A 19,614-nucleotide genomic window follows, 5' to 3' on the forward strand; every position below is an offset into this window, starting at 1 on the left:
TCTTGGTTTGATCACCACCTGGGAGCTCGCTGGGATCAGCATCGACATAACTGTCACAAACAGCCCTTTGGGTCCCCGGTGCATCTGATGCAAGATACACTGTCCCCTTCCAGACCTGTGCAGATGTAAGGACCTCGCATCCTGCCCCAGCCTACGGTGCCTCCTCTCTGCTCCTGCCTGACTGCCCCTGCCCTGAGAGCTAAAGGAGTACTCAGGAAGCATCAGTTGCCTGTGATCTCAATTGCTGGTGTCCCTACAGCCTGGCAGTCTCCAGCACCGCAGTGGCTTGGGCTGCCCAAAGGGGGTTATTTGGGATGAAGGGAGGAGCTGGGACAGACACTCAGGAGAATTTCCCCTGGGTAAGTACAGCCCTTCGCAGGTTGAGGCGTCTGACAGCTCAGCACAGCCACTGCATCTTCCAGTGAGGTGGCCAAAGTCTGCCAGAGGACGGCATGCTGGAGTGAGGGGCTGATGGACAGGGGCAAAGGACTGACAGGGCTGGCCCACAGTGCCTGTCAGTTCGAGCCACAGCGTGCTGCGGTGTCACTCCATCTCCTGCTTCCAAATCAGCTCCTGCTTGGAGCCAGGGTGATAACCCAGGGCTGGTGGTGAGACAGGCACACCCAGGCCATGCTCACATACCGGCTGGTGCCTGAGGTGGGCCTGTGCCTCAGGCCCCTCCATGCGCTGGGAGCTGCAGCCCAGGCCAGCTGCCCACTGCTGGCACAGCTCAGGGACTCACCCAGGAAGAAGCAACCAGAGAAGGGCAGTGCCTGGCCCTTCTGGCACTGAAGTGGGTCACCCGCCTCTTGTGGAAGAGCCACTGCATCCCTCAGTCAGGGCAGGGCTGGCGAGAGCCCTATGGCACCCTGGTGACATTGCATTGCAAAACTCACTCTGATAATTAAAGATAATTTGTGTTTGTTTTAATAAAGAGTGCTTTGTCCTTGTGCCATTTGCTTGGCTCTTCCTTCAGGTGGGAAAACAATGTTTTCATCTCAGGTCAGCCGAAATCTTGCCCCTAAATACTGGCATGGCAAAACCCAGGCATGGCCAGATGAGGAACCTCTCTTGCAGCAAGATGCAGCTCCTGGATCTGGTTTGGACCGCACAGTCAGTGCTGCACACTAGCCTGCATAAGCTGCCCATTCCCCATGAGCTGAGCCATCTTTCTAGCCCAGCAGACTCCTGTTGGACCCGAGGTTCATCTTGGGGCCAGATCCTGGCTGGGAAGGCTGCACCTATCCTGCCCATGCAGGGCATGGGCATGCAAAGATGTGTGCTCTGCTGTTGGCCTATCCTCTCTGCTGGGACTCCCTTCCCTTAGCCCAGCATGTTCTTGCTCCCCATGTACATACCCCATCCATGGCTGCCCCTCTGCAGATGTCCTCTGTGCTACAGTGATAGCACACATAGGACCAGAGCGAGGCCAAGGGTCTGCCAGGAGAGGGACAACATGAAACTGGCTCCTGTCTGTATCCCTGACTGGATGCCAGAGGCATCTCTGCATCTGCTCCCAGGGCCACTGTCATGGAGAGGGCAGGTATGACATCTGAGAGGCTGGCAGGAGACAGGGACAGATACAGGGGCTGGTCCTTGCTGCAGGTAGACAGGTGCATCCCTCTGCCAGTACATCTCTGCAGAAGTACTTGAATCAGTGAACTGACATTTTCCATCCAAACTGATTTTGTTGTAAAATTCCCACCTGGCCCTTGTGGCACAGAAATTTCCATGACGACTTCTGCAGGGATGACAAGAGGCACGGGGCAAGCAGCCATCTCTGGGAGGCCGTGCTCTGCTCGTGCCCCATCCTACCCATCAGTGGCAAGTCCCACGCCATGCCTCCTATCACCTGTACCATCCGCAGCGCACAAGACTGTGGCGTCGCAGCCTGTGCTAACCCTCCTCACGTGTGCAGCCTTTGAGGTAGCTGGGGCCCCATGTGTGAGGGGAAGCCACAGAGCTGGACTTTAGCACTGTAGTGAGATGCACTGCGCCTGCTGCAGCCAAACAGGGCAAAGTTACTGCCTTCCGCCACTCCCAGCTGCCTGTCACTGTGCCCTCAGGCCTACTGGCACGGCTGCAGGCCAGCCCCTCCCTAGCCCTGTTCTGTCAGGCCGGACGGGTTTCCAAACCCCACTATTAAACGTGCCTCAGCTGAACCACATTGCTTGGAGAGAACAGGTTGGGGATGACTTCGTGGAGCGCTGTGCTGGCGGGTTAACACCAGCAGGAGGGCAGAGTGGCTCAGGGCTGACTCCTGCAGCCAGGGCAGCCTGAATCCAGGTTGCAAAAGGTTTGGGAGCCTCCAGAAGGCACAGAGCAGAGAAACAGCAGATGCTAGAGCATGATGCGGCTGCCGATCTGCCTCTCCAGGGAGTGGGCGGCATTACTTGGAAGACTAAATACCCTCTGGGATTTGCCTGTCATTGCAATGGGGCGATACAGAGACTCACAGGTCTGTGCAAGGTGAGCAGGTGCTGGGGCCAAGCCCACACAGCCATCACATGCAGACACTCACCACTCCGGTTTGCCCTGGCAAGGGGGGAAGGCCTCGGTCCAGGCTACACAACAGCTAGAGCCAGAGCCAGGCCTTAAACCTGCTGAAGAAGGTCCCAGCAGCAGCAGGCACTGCCCTGACCAGCGACTGCCAGAGGGTTGCATGGGATCTAGTGCCTCCCTGATTTCTCTGCAGGCCCTGTGCCCACAGCAGGGTATGCTGGGGACAGCAAGTAACGGTACTCCAAAACATGCTGCACATCACAAACAAGCTTGACTCTTGTTTTTGCTGGATAAATGATCTGGTTATGCCATGCAGCCCAGCCAGGGAAGAGCTGCTCTCCCCTGAGCACCACGGTGCCACAACCAGCTGCCACCACCAACGCTGGGATCCCCATGCCGTGGGACGTAGCTCTCCCCTCCACTAGCCCGACAGCCCTTGGCTCCGGCCCCCTCCCGGCTGGCGTCTCTGCAGTGAGCCTCCCTCCAGCACAACGTCCTCCGACGCCAGCCCCCTCTCCGCAAAGGCCCCGGGCAGCCCTGCAAAATGGCGGCGCGTGCCTTGCCTGCGCGGCCTGCTGGCACCCGGCCCGCCCCCGCACCTCGGCGGGCTCCTCGCTGCCCAGGCTAGGGCCGCGAGGCCCGGCCCGACCCAGCTCCTCCCTCCGCTCCGGACCGCGGCGCTGGGACGCGGGGGTCCCCGCCGAGGGCTCCACCCGCCTCCCCCGGAGCGGGCCCCAACGAGCTCGGCGCCCGCAGCCCGCCGCGAGACAGAGCGCGCGCGTCCCGACGGGCCCGGGGCGGGCGGGGGGCACGGGCCAAGGGCGCGCGACCCTGCTCCTCCGGCCACGCGCAGGCCCCCGCCGAGGCCCCGCCCCGCCGGGCACGTGCGCGGCGGTGACAGCGGCCACGTGGGCGCGCTGCTGGCGTCACTGCGCGCGGGGAGGCGGCCGGAGAGGCAGGTGGCCGGAGTGACGGCCCGCTCAGCCAATCGCGGCCTGGGCCCGGGGTGGGAGGGTGGAAAGTGAGGGGGCGGGCTGGCGCCTTAATAGACAGCAAGCTTCTCCAATCGCGGCTCGGGACGGACGGGCGTGTGACATCCTCTCGCGCTGACGGAGACCTTCAGAAGGATTCGAAGGGGAGGGGGGACCAATCAGGCGGCGCCAGACGCCGTGCGTTGTGAGCGATGTCCCTTCTGAGCAATCAGAGTCCGATACTCTCATATAAGCCTTGATCGGCGGCCCGTTTGCCCAATAGTCATTCATAACTCCGGCAAGGCACAAGACTGATGTTCCGAATGGCCAATCAGCTCCCGAAAAGTTCAGGAAGCGAGGCAGCGAGAACCGGGCGGGGCGAGGGGCACAAACCGCCTCGGCGTGTGCTCTCAAGGCAGCATGCTGGGAGCGAGTGACGAGCAATTGAGTGGCGGGTATTAAGTCCAATAATGTTTCGCCGTCGGGCGAGCTCGCCCAATGGGAGCTGGCGAAGCATGCGGGGTGGGCGGTGCGACGCCCGCGGCCCGGGTAGGGTGTGAGAAGTTAGTGGCGCTGCTGCGGGTGCTGTGAGGGGACGGAGACGGCTGGGCTCTGCGAGCGGCGGCGGCCCCGGATCAGCGCGATGCTCACGGACGGCACCGCCGCCCCTGTCGGCGATGAGGAGATAGACTCGGTCGCTCCCCGCGCGCCGCCCGCCGCGGAGCCGCCCGCCGCGGCCGGGCCCTCCCCGCTGGGGCTGCGGGCCGTGCGCCTCTTCGGGGAGGCCGGGCCCGGCGGGCCGGGAGGGCCCGGCGCGCCTGGTGCCGGCGAGGCCGCCCTCGACTTCAAGCTGGCGGCCGCCGTGCTGAGGAGCGGGGGCGGCGGCGGTGGCTCCGGCAGCGACGAGGACGAGGTGTCCGAGGTGAGCGACTCCACGGCCGGGCCCGGCCGCCGCGCCGCCGTTTCCTGACAGGCCCCGCCGGCAGCCGGGGCCGGCCCCCTCCCGCTCACCGCCGCCGGGCGCTCCTGCCGCCGGCGAGGCGCTCGGCCCGGCCCCGGCGCGGGGGTCGCGGCCCGCACCACACCCCCTTCCCTCTGCGCTGGCGGCCCGCGGCCTCCCCGCGGCAATGGGCGTGAGCGGCGCGGCCGCACCGGAGCCGCGGGGGCGGGTCCCGGCTGCCCCGGGCGGCCGGGGTCTGAGGGCCTTTTCGCAGCGGCGGGTCGGGGAGGAGGGGGGCTGGGCACCACCACGCCTCCCATCGGGCCTGGGGGAGGAGGGTGGTGGCCGCCTTGCCTGCACTCTCCTGGGGCGGCCGGGCCCGTCGCTCGCCGCTGCCTTTTTGCGTGTGGAGGGCTGGAGAAAAATGTCTCCCGTTCTGCTTCCTCCTGACCTCTAGGAGTGCTTTCCACTTTGAACCTGGTTTGGAGGGGGAGGTGAGCCCCTCTACCGAGCAGACTCCTTGTCTCTAGCTTCAAGGACTAATAAAGTCTCTAGCCCCTAATATTGCTGCCCTGGACTTAGTAGGAAGGATATAGGGTTCTCAGGCTCTGTGAATTCCTGATTATATGTAATTTTATAGAAGAGAAATATTTCTTACCCAACATTCCTCTCTCCAGAAGAAATGGAAGAGGATAATGGAGGAGTCTTTCTTTGATTTTCCAGACCTGCAGAGAGTTTTATGGGAGAGGTGTGGGGGAGGGACTGGAGCCTTATCCCAACCAAAATGGTGCATTTAGGTATGTAAACTTGCATCTACTACTGCTTTATGTAGCCTAGGGAGAGCAGATGAATTAAGACTTTTATATGTTACTGTTGCCTACTCATTGTGCAGTAATGGGTGCATCTTATCTCCTTAGTCTCCTGTCTTAGAAGGAAGAGTTAAGATCCCAGCCACCATCATAGCCCTTTTGTAGGCTTAGTGGAAATAAGGAGGAAGTGTCTAGCACTTGAAGCTTATTGTGAGTCCACTCTTTTGTACTCCTTTATGCTTCTGCAGGAGGAAGAAGATGCAGCCCATGTGGTACATGCCATTTTTTTCTTTGGGGGCTTGAACAGTTTATCTACTCACTTCTGAAGAAATGGAAGGAGGGGAGCCAGCATTCATTCCTTCCATGTCTAAATTTGCTGTCTTCCATTGAGTGTCGTCTTTTGCCTAGCCATCCTGAAATCTGAAATGACATTAAAATGTAGTTAAACTGGTGCAGACTCACATGTATGGCGCACTTCATTCATGACTATCTAACCTAAGTTAAGACTATAGCTTGTGTTAATGTCAGGACACTTAATATCTAATGATCAGGCAGTGTGTGAACACTCCTTGCTTGATTGGTATTCCAAACATACGATGATACGAGATTACATGTTCAAGTACATACTGGTTCTGGGCAGCTGGAAGGCCTGTTTGCAGGTAGGATAGGATGTAAGTAATTTGCAAGTTTCCAGTGCCTGTGATGACTTTCATGTCTGTCCATTCACATGTTAATGCATCCTTGAAAATAGGGAATACTCTTTATTAGTTATAAAACCTGGAAAGTGATATAAAGTGGAATATATCTGAATATTTGTGGCTTTTTTTAACAAGATCAGAATGGTGGAGTTCTGCTGTGGAAGCTTATCCCTTTTGAACCCTCCTCATTATTTGAAGGAGGCTAAGAACTGGTGTCTACTGAACACTGAGTTGATTCTTTGAACAATAGCAAGTATTAAGAAAGGTAAAACTCCCAGACATCATTTATAATAGTCTAGCATTGAGGACCAAATATAAAAAGGTTTACGAACAGCTCTTAAAGTAAAATTACTTGTTTGAAAAAACTGAGAACAGTTTTCTTATTTAAAATACATCATCCAAAAAAAAAAAAAAAAAAAAAGTTGGGTTTTAAACACTTTGAGACTTCCAGAATACCTTTAGAGAGGAGTTGGCTGAATGTCTGAAGCTGAAATTGACTGGGGCTTTCTTGTGTTGTGTGTTTCTGGTTGCAGGGAGCAACCCCTAGGAGAAATGTGGCTGGGAAGGATGTGCCTCACATCTGTGGTGCCTTGCTAGGTTATTGGGAATGGTTGTGAAGACCAAGACTGAATTTTCTTTTCAATTTTCTTGTGCATGTGTGAGAACTAAAGAAGCACCTGTTGCTCATGTTCTTTTCTTCCAAAAAAAGCAATTAAACTCCTGGGATGGAACATTGCAGTTCTTCAACAACACTGCTTTGAAAACCCAGTGACTGTTTGGACTGTGGTCTTGTGTCATGAGTCACTGATTTGGGTGTATGCCTTTAGCTACTACCAGTGAGTGGAATTAGTGAGAACTAGAAGGGAGAATTAAATAAATAAAGTGAGTGTTTGCCATGCTGCCTTGATCTGTGCTCTTTTCTTTACATTTGAAGTCATAAAAATAATGGTACGATATTCTGTAAGCTGTGCTGTGTGTGTGCAGTGATATTTAGTTTTTGTATCCTTGTATTAGTCTGACTTTAATATGCTAAAATAATTGGATTAGTCAAAATGGCAGTTTAAGTAGAAAGGAAAATCATCAGGGAAGTGCAGGAAGAAGACTATAATGAAGTATTTATCTAGAGAATGAAAGGACCAATATATTTTAGCTTAACTTTCCTGAAAATATATTGCATTTCTTACCTCAGAACTCCAAGTACTTTACAAAGGGAGTACTGTCCCCATTTTACAGATGAAGACAGTGAAAAGAGGATGCTAAGTTCATCTTGTTTTGCAGAGCAGGGAGTAGAACCCAAGCTTTCTGATTTCCTAGCTCAGTGTGCACTTATGGCAGTCACTGGGCTGTCATTTGGAAAAACAGAGATTGAAATGGGTCCTTTATAAATCAGTTGTATAAGGTCTGTAAGGTGAAATTTAAATGTAGCTGTATTGAATCTTTTCTAGAATTGCCAGTTAAAAATATAAAATGCAAATAGAAGCAATTGCAAGCTGAAGCATGCCTTTGGGTATTAAAAGAAGAGGCCAGGAGGCTTTTTCTTATTTCTTAGCAAAATAGACGTGAAGGTATAGCTCTTTTGAGTGTTTGGAGAATTTTTCACCAGTGATTACATTCGGAGAGACAAGATAGTTTTGGCCTCACTGTAAATAGTTGCTTGGTTGCCTTCTAAACTTAATCGGTTTTTGGACACAGCTTGCAATTTGTTTGGAGTGAAATTCTGGTATAAATTTAAGTATACTGCTACCATTCCTTATGAATTTTTTTGGCACTTTAAGTGGTGCCAAAGGCATGAGTATTATACTACCTCCTTGATACTAGTTGTGAAGCCTGTGGGTCAAGGTGATGGCATGTTGGCAGTGCGGTGATTAATAGTGCATGTATGAGGAGTCTGTAGGATCCTTGGTTGTTGAGAACTTCTGGCCGCAAAGCGTGCAGGTTCTTATCAAAAACTGGGCCATAGAAATATGGAGTTGAAGCAAATGATAAATATGGCAGTGTTAGTGCTTGCAAGATTGTGTGGTTTGCTGATCCGTTGTAAATCAAGTATGGGAAGCCAGCTGCGCTGACAAAAGTACCAAAGGATCTTGGAGCTCAGTTCAGTAAGTGGCTTTTGGCTGTGAGTGTATAAATGTAGCAAGTTTCTTGCGTTCTATAATTCAGGGATTTGGAGTTCTTCAGTGGCAACTGAAACTCACCCACTCTGGCTATAGAGTCAACTGGGCTCTCAGTTTCCCTCTCCAGAGCAGGCTGCTTGCCTCCACCAGTTTGCCTTACTTAAGCCTGTACCTATTGCATAAGTCTCTGGGGGTATTTACATAAAGCATAATTAAAAATCAGACATAACCTAACTCCTACAATAAGTAGAATTAATAGTCTAATGGTATACACTCCAAATTAGTTTAGTACTTGGAGATTTTGGGGGGGGGGCTTAATCTTTTTTTTTTTTTTTTTTTTCTTAACAAGTTTTAGATTTTTAAATTTTTTAACTGGGTTTTAGATTGGCAATATAATCTAAGTATTTACTTTTAATTTAAAACAAACTATTTATTAGAGTAATTGCTATGTCAGTAAACCCTTTTAACATTGCACTGCTTAAACTGTGTACAGAACACATCTTTGACTTCTGAGGTTAATTTAATGCTTATAAATTTTTAGCTTTGTATATTATATTTAAATAATGTAAATATCAGCATTTTATCCACCATAAGTAATAGAAATACAAAAAATTGATGCAAGTTAGGATAGATAATATTAGGCAAAAAAGCCTTCTCTTTGAAAGAAAAAAAAAAAAAGTTTAGCAGTTAAGGTTTTTCTTATTCTGACTAGCTCATTCAAAATTGAGCAAGTAGGCCTAACAAATTGGAAGATTTTCTTTTCTTTTAGAATTATTCATTGATTAGAAAACACTGAGGAATAATTGGTCAAGATTTCCAAAAGTATTTAGATGCCTAATGATGCAGATGGCTGTTTGGTAGGGTGTTCATTCATGTCCAGCCTGATTAGGCATCTAATTCTTGAAAAATCTCGCTAGATATCCTGGAAGTCTGGCCTGCAGTAGTTAGAAACAATCTATCTAGTTATAGCTAGTGCTTCCTATCCAATAACATCTTAAAATGAACTGATTTCTAAAAGTTCTTGCAAAATTCTAGTTTCTCTTCTGTGCAGCTTGACCCAGTTTGAGTAAATGACCTAAAATAAATGTCAGCAACTATTTTCTAATGATAGGTGCAAAAAGTAAAGATGTGAAATACTACTATATAATTATACAATATGTGGTGCATTCACTTGGTTAGGAGAGATTTACCAAATTTAGCAGAACATTTATATTTAGTTGCAAATTTACACATCGGTTTCATCAGTCAACTAGTTATAGTCTGGGGAAAAAGGGTTCATTTCAACGTTAATGCAAAGCAAGACTGCAACTGGGAAATTAAGAGTTCTCATGTTCTGATTTAAATTGGGGCTACCCAGCTGCTTCCTGGTGGAGTTGATATTGGGATGCTCTCATCTCTCCTTTCCTTGTCTCAGAGGATCCCCAAATGCAGCCGTAAGGACAGATGAATGATGCTGTTGCAACATTGTCCTGTACTTAGAGCTCAAACCATCCCTGCCACATTCATTTAAAAGAAGAGTAGAATTGGAAGGAAAGGAAATACAAAGTCACTCTTTTTTTTCTGTGCATGCATGTGGTCTGGCCTTTAGAACTGGGATCTGCTGCATTACTGGACTGGCATGCTTGTGAGGGAGTTCCAAACTGGGTTCTGGCCCCTGCAGGTGAGAAAGCTGCATAGCTTTGATCTAATTAAGTCATCCTGAGTTCCTTTAACACAAAGATACTCTAGAAGTACTAAGTCATTGTTGCGGGGGAGGGGTGCAAAATGCCTCTCTTCTCTAATTTAAAACTGAGAAAAGTTTGACTTGCATCAAAAAAGGAACCTTTCCTAGATTTCTTTCCTACTTAAAAAAAAGCTTCATGAAGAAAGAAAAGTAGCTTCTACATCTTGTTTGAGAACTCCTTGGAGAACTCAGTGTATCAGTTAAGCTCAGGACCCCAGGACTTCAGACTAAGCAGTAGGGTGCTTTAATTTCCCTCCTATGGATACCTTTCCTTCCTAATACCGGACCATGTACTCTATTGCAAATACTGTCTAAAGTCCTCTTGTAAAGCTTATCCCCCTGATGGGAATGTCTGTGTAAGGAATGGGATACTGTAAGTAAGATTTCAGAAATCAGTGGGTTGCTCAAGTTCTTTTGTAAACTTAGTAATTTTTTGAAAAGTGTCTGGCCTGAGGTGTTATTTTTAATATAAACCTTTTCACTGGTATCTCATGCAACCTTAATCTTCTATGATAGACTAAAAATTAGTTTATCTTTCAAATGATATAAATACTGTTTTTATAGCACCCTTTTACTGCAGTCCATGTCATAAAACCATGCTGTCTCTGACTAAGAGAAAAAAGCGGGCGCAAATGAATTAATATTCAGATTTAAGAGTTCATTTAGTTAGAATGATATACCAAAAGGTTACAACTCAGTCAAGCCTATTTCATTAATAGATAGATTATCTTTCCTTTTTTTTTCTGAAAACTAGCTCTCCCCCTTTGTTATAAAGGGGCAGAGGTTTCATTTTTGTGTTTTTTTGGAGGAACAGCTGAGTAAGTGAAATTTATGGAAATGCATCATAACAGGGTATATTTTCTTCCTTTTACTCTTGGCAATTCGTTACTTAATGTTAGCTAGGAAAATCTTGATTAGTTGAAGTTTTTATAAGCTACTAGAAATGGCTTTCAGTTTTTGCAGTATTATGTATCATCTGTTCAAACACATCTAGAAAACATTTATGAATGACCATAAGACATTAAAAGAATTGGTCCTGCACAGGATCCTGTTATTTCCTAGTTGTGTTTCATGGGATGAGACTGCTCAGTCATCATTTTCTGCCTTTTGCTTTTAAGAGGGGTTTTTGCAGAGGTTTTTCAAACTTCTTTTCATCTTTAGCTCTTCTGAAGTATCCCGGAATCTGAAGGAAAAGTGTACTAGGTTGAGTGGAGCTATTCATGGTTGAATTATTATGTTTTGTTTATCAGAATGCTGGTAGTAAGTGAGAATAAGCATGTGTTACTGGCTCTTCTGTCCAGAAGTGATTTTGAAAATTATTTTTTCCTGTAGGACTGGTATACAGGTATTTCTTATTTGTCAAATAAGAAATGGAATGTTTTACTGTCTGACAAATACTGAGCCGACTAAAAAGTGTCTCTTGAATTATTTTAATGTGCCATGGACATAAAGTTTCAGCTAGGTCTGTAAGTTACTGTCCTCGTTTGCCTTAGTAAAGCACACAGATTATTAATTAACTAAGAGTTTCTAAAAGGAAAATCCCTAACCCCGTTGAACTCTTCCCTATCCAAAATCATGAATAAAACTAATGATCCCAAATGGCCGATAGGTAATAAATCTGTCCTGTTTCAAACCAAGACGAAAGAGATCAGCTTTTAGGGCTGAGTGGTCTACATCCAAGGCATGTTCCTCAATGAGGGTGGCTTCGTAGCATCATCTGTTATGAGCAAATGTTCATCTTCAACACAACAGGACAGCCGGGGAAAAGGGAGTCTATGAAGTAGACACTTAAAACACTTAGGATTTGTTAAGTTAAACTTAATACCTAGAGTAGAATGTACATCTTCTCATTGTTTTTTTCTAAAATAGTTATGTTTTAAAGCCCTTTTTCCTACTACGTCTTGAGGTTTTCAGTGGAACATATTTTAGATTGAGACTCTGCTGCATTATTCATTATGATAGTTTTTCTTTAAGTGGGTAACTGATGGATTGGTAGGTACATTATGGGGTTTGCTGGTTTTGCAGTAGTAGAGCACACACCAACTTAATTATACAGGTTGTGGAAAAAAAGGCTACGACTAGCTTCAGCTCTGAGAACAGTAGGAAGCCCAGTATTATTTTCAGTCTGGTATAAACCTCTAGGTAACTTAAAATTGTTTAGTCATTTTAGATATTAAGACTACACTCTGCCTGAAAGGTACAGGTGGAGATGGGAACAGGTTATTTAATTACTAGATCACGGTACATTTATCAGATCCATTTATGTGCTTTTGAGTGCTGTGTCCCTTTGGATAGACGAGATCTTAAAAGGTCATCTAGAAATTACTTAGGTTATGTTTTTTAAGTTTGTGCATCAGTGTGAAAGGTGTTCCTTGGGGCTTAGAATACTTGCCATCTCAGTTAGGCGTGGGCTTTTACATCAGTAAACAAATGCATTTATTTATCTTGTGTTTCAAAGTTTCTTTCATTTTGTTTTAATGTCTGTGATTTAATACTTGAGTAAGTATTCCATCCCAGAAGCCCTGGATAAATTTATACAGCAATCCTACTTTATATTTCAGTGAAGTCAGAATACTGAGTTATACCTGTTGTTTCTTGAGTGGAGGTGACGAGAAGGGTAGGGAAGATTATTAAGGTATAAAAAATGTTTGGTTGGAGGGAATCTGAAAGCCCAAGGAGGTGGAACACTGAAAACATGATTTAGAGTTGGCTGAATATGTGAAAATATGTAGTGCTTAGTGTAAATTGTAAATGATGCTTACATTAGGTTTACTGGTCTGTCTTTATTTAATGTTTTTCTTGAGTATGGAGACTGTACACATCGAGAAGAGGTAGTCAGTTTACTGGGATTCATGTGAATTCTGAATATACTTCAGCCATCAGTTCCAGTTCTGTATACGGGCAGCTCCTTGTTGCAAAATAAAAGTTTCATTTGTCAATTAGGAAAACTTTAGTCATAGTTATGCTTCTGTTTATCAGACATTGAATATGTGATGGCTGTAGCCTGTTTTTTGACAGGGAATTTTATGAAGTAGTGCCTGAAATAATGAGTAAGCCTTGTTGCTTTCTCTTCTGCTCTGCAAAGGAACTTTTTAATGTTGCCTGCCTCTTGTACTAAGAGGACTCCATCTGCGTTTTGTGCCTTATTTTTGTGATGGTTAACTGAGGGTACAGTTATGTCCTGGTCTTGTTGTTGTGGAACCGTGTTTTAATAAAAATGAATTGCAGATTTCTTCTTTGTGGAGGAACCTGAAATCAGGCAACTTTATCCAGAGACTGCTGGGTAATGTGTGATAAGATGTGGTTTGTAGTATTCCAAAACTACTTAAATTATTGTTTAATTTTGATTTTGTCATTGACATAAGGATATCTGGTGTCAATTGATTGCTTAAGAAGGAAAAATTAGATAAGTGATTAAACTTGTTTTCTGTAGACCATTTGACAGGCCCTTGTTCATGAATGACTGCTTATGAATTTTCTGCTAGTATTAGCACAGGAAAATTGGAAACCTAGGATCAATCTTTGACATGGAAGAGTAGTCCTATAAAGCATTAATTCTGATTTATTATTTTATCAGCATGTTTCAAACACTAGCCATAATTTTCAGAATTGACTAGAGACTTTGGGTGCCAGACTTGAAATCCTTTGATGGGGCCTGACTTCTCAGAGAGGAGCTACTCTCTGCTGCCACAATATTGGGCCTGTCTGGTTGCTGATTTAGCACCCATCTCTTTTAGGAGCTTCTGAAATCAGAAGTTAATGCTGGGGTTGCTTCAGATGTGTGCTAGCACATCAGAAATATACCACACAGTTTTATACCTGGACATCAGACTTCTGGACCATACTTGCTTTGAAAGTTGCCTTCCTTGTGTCCATTGACAAGGTGTAAAGTTAGCACTGTATGCATCCTTCTACTGCATCTGCAGTAGTTTTTGCAGGATGAACCCGTATTTTGAAATAAGCACGTTACAGACCAGATTCTATATCTGCTTGTTTCATTATCTCGTAATTGCTTAATATATTTTGGAATAAAGACTGTCCTGGGCCAGCCTCCAATTTTTCAGCTTTCTATTGCAAGTGGAGCTAACAAGATTCATGTCTCCCTCTCCTCACCTTCCCCCCCCCAATTTGTTTAAATGCATGTAAAACTAGAATTTTTATAGATCAATAAGCTAACAAGGCCTGCAGGTACTAACAGCTCTGCTCAGATTTTGGGGGGGCTGTGTTAGTCAGGTTTTAGCTTCACAGGGAGCCAATCTGATCAAATGGCTTGTCATTCCCAGGAGAGAATGATGCTGTTACAGAAGGGTCTGATAAGCAGGAACTGTAAGTCTTAACTTTCTGCCACTTTATTGAATTTCTATCTGCTGTCTTTTTTTTCCCCTGAGTTTTCTGCCCTTTTAGTGTGTTAAATCAGCTCATGAAAGGGTCTGATAGCTGTCTGACTTGCCATAAGCTGAGCAATGGTGGGAAGTAATGCTTCTTTTTTCACTACCAACATGGTAATGTTTCCAAGGACACTGCAGCCTTGGGCCAGCTTACACGCATTGTATGTTGTGAGAACTCCTCAAAATTGTAAGATTCATAGGGCCAGAGCTGGAAGATGATCTTTTAGTGATTAACAGATCTTAGGGACATATCTCTTCTCAGGCTAAAATTTATTTTTTATTGAGGGAATTGTCTTCAGAAACTACAGCTCAGGCCGAACAGAGCAAATATGCATCTTATTGATGATCTATTTCAGCTTTGTATATATATGAACTTTCAGAACATGCAGGCTTAATTTGCCTTAAGGAAGCCAAGGTCCGTGTATATCTATAAAGATTTATTTAGATATATGTCCAAATAGAGTTGTCATACAAGTAATTTGGAGGATTACCTAATATAAAAGAGAAACAGGTAGTAGTTTATTTGTATTGTAATGCTGGTCAGAAGTCCCAGTCAAGGACTCAGATCCTCGTTATTTGTAGTCACTTTACAAACATAACACAAGGAGACTTGCTACCTCAGAAAACTGTTAATGGCTTGGGTGTATCTGGAAAATTCAAGATTAAGGAAGTGATTTGCTAGTAGCTTTCTCTTTCCAGTCAACGCTTTTTGTAAAGATAGTCTTCCCAGAAATACTAGTTCAGCACGAATAAAAGCAGAATGGTACAATGAGCTGCCTCTGCTGTCCTTCTCTGCAGTAAAAGAAGGAAAGAATGGTGCTGGTACAGCTAGAATAGGAAGCTTTTCCATCATGCATGTAGCCTATATCAGTAATAGGCTATTTGTGAACAGGTCTGAGCTATTCTGGGAAAAGTACTTTTTTGCCAGTAACTTAGAGCTTAGTTCTTGTTGGCATAGAAGTATATCTTTTAAAAAAAAAAAAAAAAAAGTAACTTCAACACAATGTAGAAAAGATCAGTATAGATCTAATATTAGAAAATATATTTCTAAACCTATCTGTCATTGCCTGTCTTATAAGAATTGCTAGTGTTAGCTGTGATTTTTAGTACTTGCGAAGCTGCCTTTACATACCCCTGACCTGAGGTAAACTCAGTCATGGTATTGACATATAAATACTGATGTAGTTGAGTCCAAATAGCTGTGAATGTAGCAGCTATAGAGGGAGGGAAGAACCAGTGTGTAACTGGATCTGTAGAGCTGTGAGGTGGCTGCAGTCCTTGGCAGTACTTCAGTAAAGGTCTGTCATTCCTGTGGACGAAAGTGAAACACAACAATGTAGTGAAGTGCACTGATGTTTACTGCCCTGTCCACAGGTTCCATATAGCTAGCAACTTGCAACATAATTTTGAGTTCTTGTTTGGGAATTGCTTCTAGTTGTAGTTACTTTGGCAATTAGAATAATATCTTGAATCTGTATATTTCTAATGAGCCTTACCAAGTAAGATGCTTATTAACTGCCCAAAGCAGCTTGCAAAATAGTCCCAAAATAGCACAGCGACTGGTTACTCTATCACTTTGCTGCAGATCTGATTATGATAGAGCAGAGTGCCTAAAATTTGCAACATGAGTGTTATAGTAAGTCTTCCAGAAGTGTTAAAGCTATATATGTTTTTTACAAAGTTTACTTTTTATTTAAAAACTTAAACTTAACTTTGATATGTTTGTGGTAGGGTTTTTTTTTTTTTTCCTCTTTTTTTTTTTTTTATTAATAAGGGGTCATAGCCGGTTATTTTCAGTCACATCTGACATCTGGTTGATTAGGTAATTCATTACTCTATTGTTAGAGATAAGGTATCCAACTGTGTGAGAAACTGCATCTCTTTACCGAAACGTCAGCTGTTCTTACTTGAAAATGCATATAAAACTTGTTTTGAAAGACTGGTAATAGTAGAGCTGTTTTAACATTTCTGCATACAGATTTTCAGTATTTTCACACTTAAGGTATATTTGTATTATGGATATGTTATTAAGCTGTTACTAAAAATCAAAACAAAAACTAAAAATTGATGCTGAACGTGTGCAAAAATAATGGAAGCAGCTGCCTTTCTTGCATTTAAATTTATGGCAAATGCAGTGCTGTGATATAAAACTAACACATACTGTATATAAAGCAAGATTTTTGTCTGAGTCTTTAAATATGTAAGGTTTCTGGAAGTAGAGTTGCAAACCTAAAGACGAGCTGAAAGGCAATAGGGTTGTTTGGTAACACCAACTGCACTAATACTAATCCAGTTTGTGCCCTAAGTAAAAGCTATATTTCTAATTCAATTTTAGTAAGTAGTGTTTACACAGTCAATCTTAAAAAGACAGACTTTGTTCTAGTATGAATTTTAGGGTGCATGTAAGCAAAATGCGCTTCCTGCTAGAGAGAGAGGAGCTCCTTGCTAGGTGATAGAATATTTGAGTGGAGAGTTAACACAGATTTAGGCGCAAGAGGTGTATTGTTGCAGGTAGTGTCCTGTAAGTACACAAGTGAGCTTGCACTGGCAGCAGTCAAGGAGGAAATAGTCCATATCCCTGCTTCAGTGCGTTAGGGCAGGGTCAAAAATGAAGTTTTAAAATTTGCAGTGGAACAATCTCTGGAAGGTTGATACAGGATTGATCTGCCTGCTTTTGTCTAGGGTGTTGTGAGGCTACCCATGGAGCTGAAAGGTAAGCTAGCCAGAAGTCACTTTGAAGGTTGATGTAGTATTTGTTGTTTGCAGTTTTATCCCTTTTGGTACATCTTCAAAGGGGAGGACTGCTGTTAAATTTAGCAGGGTAATTGAAAAAGAAAAAAAGTCCGTTAGCATGCAATGCAACTTCTAGTATATAGTTCTGAACTATATATAAGGGATAGCCACTTACATACGTGGTGAGATTCCTTTTACAAGTCACTGGGTCACACACACATTATTGCAATAATGAATAGTATTTCTAGCTGAAGTGCATATTGGTGTAAGTGGCTTGTCCACAGCAAAGTGCGTTGCTTTGTGTGGGGGAGAATAATGAAATACTCTGAAGTGCTCCTGTGGATAAGTGTGAGTTTTTCCAGAAGTCATTTATGTATCAGACCTTATACCAGCAGGGAGCTCTTAAACTTGCTAGATGAACATAACCTGAAATTTGAATTCTGCAGAGGGGAATCTTAGTGTAGGAATATATTTTGCTGTCAGTCATAAATGGCTGCTCTTCTTTGTTTGTAGAAATAATATTTATCACTCGTTTAGGTCACTAAGCTTCTGCTTTTTTAACTCTCAGCTCTTCTTCATTGTGACAATTCTTATTTTAGGACTGTTGTGTGTTGTCTTGATAAACATAGAAGTCTTGCTTTTTAAAGCCCTAAATGGTAGGCTGCTGCCTTGGCTTTAATATTTGTGCGTTGGCACACAAGTTATAATACCTGTAAGTTAGCCAATATTATGCGTATCCAGCGAGATGTGGAAGAAATGTTCTGTATTCTTAAGCTACTCTTTCTCCCTAATGCCCGTTTTATTCGTACACTAACATTGTGTTTGGTTGGACACGGGTTGATTGGCTGGACACTAAGGGATAATGTTACGGAACATTTACATATCAAAAAGGAGAAGAAATTAACACAAGACGATCCCGCACAGCAGTGCTATGTGTAGTTCCCCAGACTCATGTTAACATTCTTCATACAATAGGGCAGTTACTGAGTTTGCAGATGGCCTGGTTTGATTTTTGAAGAGTAAACTATCCCTTTCTTAAGGTCATGTGGATGGTGTGTCATAGGACTGAATGTAGTGGTAGTTTACTGCTGACATGTGAGGAAGATAGTGGGAGGGAATTGAGAATTAGGGGGAAATAAAGATGAGACTGGGACAAATGATGGCAATAGTTGTATAACTAGCGTATTTCATTTCTAGGGGATATTGAAGGTACCAATAAAGCATTGAACAGATAATGTCTAACTATGAAATAGTGTCTGTGTTTTTATTTAAAATTTACTGAAAATAGAGGGTGATATGTCTGAACTTGAGACAGAGTCTTAAATGTAATTCTGCTCTCATTAGAGTATGAGTCAGGTATCCTCCTTATTTACCCTGGCAAGCTGTCATAAAACTACAATGTTTTATGTAATTCCATGAACTTGCATTTTATGTAATTCCATGAACTTGCATTTTGAGATCATGTGGGCCACTGGTGGGACAGCGTTATTGGTGCTGAGTTGGAATACCTGCTTGCTTAACAGTTATACGTATCTGTTCTTGTCTAGAAAATGTTAATGGAACTGGATATTTTGTTTTTGAGTTTATTTTAGTCAACCATCTTGTTTCTACTCTAATAAAGTCCTTGTGCTATATTAGTTGAAATTAGTTTTCAAATGAAGTAATGGAACTGAAAGGGTTCTCAGGAAATCACTCGTTCCATCCCCAACTCTCAGATAAGTCCAGCCTTACCAAAGTCTTTACTGATAGATTTTTTTTAATAACAAGGTAGATGGACATCTAGTGACAAAGATGTTACAACCTCTTGTGACCATCAGTTCTGGTGACTACCTTTCCAAATGTCTACAGCTTTTTTTGTAATGTTTAGTCTAAGTCTCCCTTGCTATAGTTTAAACTGTTGTTAATTGTCATTTTCTAATATAAGCTATTTTTCATGTAGAGTTTATTCCTTTCTGCTTTCAGCTACCTTTTCAGTGAATTGATCACATGACTGTCAAGGTTCTATCCTGTAATCTGTATAGTTAAAACATTATTATGATGGTGTAGTTAAATTCTGTGGTGGGTTTTGTAGTATTTTAAATTTACTTTGAAATTTCAAAAATGGTAAAATTATTTTTCTGACTTGGCAAACAGGTCGAATCATTTATTTTGGACCAAGAAGATCTTGATAACCCAGTACTTAAAACCACATCGGAGTTATTCTTATCGAGTGCTGCGGAAGGTGCGGACTTGAGAACTGTGGATCCAGAAACACAAGCAAGACTAGAAGCCTTGCTGGAGGCAGCAGGTACACTGTTTGTATAGTATTTTCTGAAACTAACTTGCACACAGATCTGGCAATCTGTGAATACCGGGTCAAAACTTACAAGTCTGGAAATTTACTGTGGTGGTGGGGAGCTGAGCATAAGAACAAGCTCATAATTCTTACAGGTGTTGAAGGTTGCTTGGTTCAGTGTTTATTTACATCCAAAGTTAGAAAAGATAATTTGAATTAAATGGTATTTCGTTGACTAGATTAGATTACATATTTTACAAGAGGGAGGATTAAAAGGGAGAGAATGGAAGAAAGTAGGCTTGCTAAAGTGATGTTTTTCTCTCTAATACTATGGTCAATATATAACTCTTCATTATTTCCAGAAATTCAAAGGTGAAGCCCTAGTTTCTCTGTTTTGACTTTCACAAAAATATGTTCCCATAGTTCTGAGATACAGCTGTTGAAAAATATGTATGTAATAT

General features: G+C 43.8%; 1 protein-coding gene across 6 annotated transcripts in view; it reads left to right on the forward strand.

Moving 5' to 3' along the window:
- The first annotated feature begins 4,066 nt into the window (after nt 1–4,066).
- The window catches only part of ANKHD1 (ankyrin repeat and KH domain containing 1), a 123,712-nt gene continuing 108,164 nt past the window's right edge, over nt 4,067–19,614 (forward strand). For 5 of the 6 annotated variants that reach the window (XM_067304662.1, XM_067304663.1, XM_067304661.1 and 2 more), the window contains exons 1-2: nt 4,067–4,395; nt 19,012–19,165. In XM_067304662.1, coding sequence (XP_067160763.1) covers nt 4,117–4,395; nt 19,012–19,165 — 433 coding nt within the window. In that variant the 5' untranslated portion in view covers nt 4,067–4,116. The remainder of the gene's footprint in view (nt 4,396–19,011; nt 19,166–19,614) is intronic. The other variant, XM_067304666.1, reaches the window with a different exon arrangement.

Source organism: Apteryx mantelli, chromosome 14 (assembly GCF_036417845.1).
Source record: "Apteryx mantelli isolate bAptMan1 chromosome 14, bAptMan1.hap1, whole genome shotgun sequence".
Lineage (NCBI taxonomy): Eukaryota > Metazoa > Chordata > Aves > Apterygiformes > Apterygidae > Apteryx > Apteryx mantelli.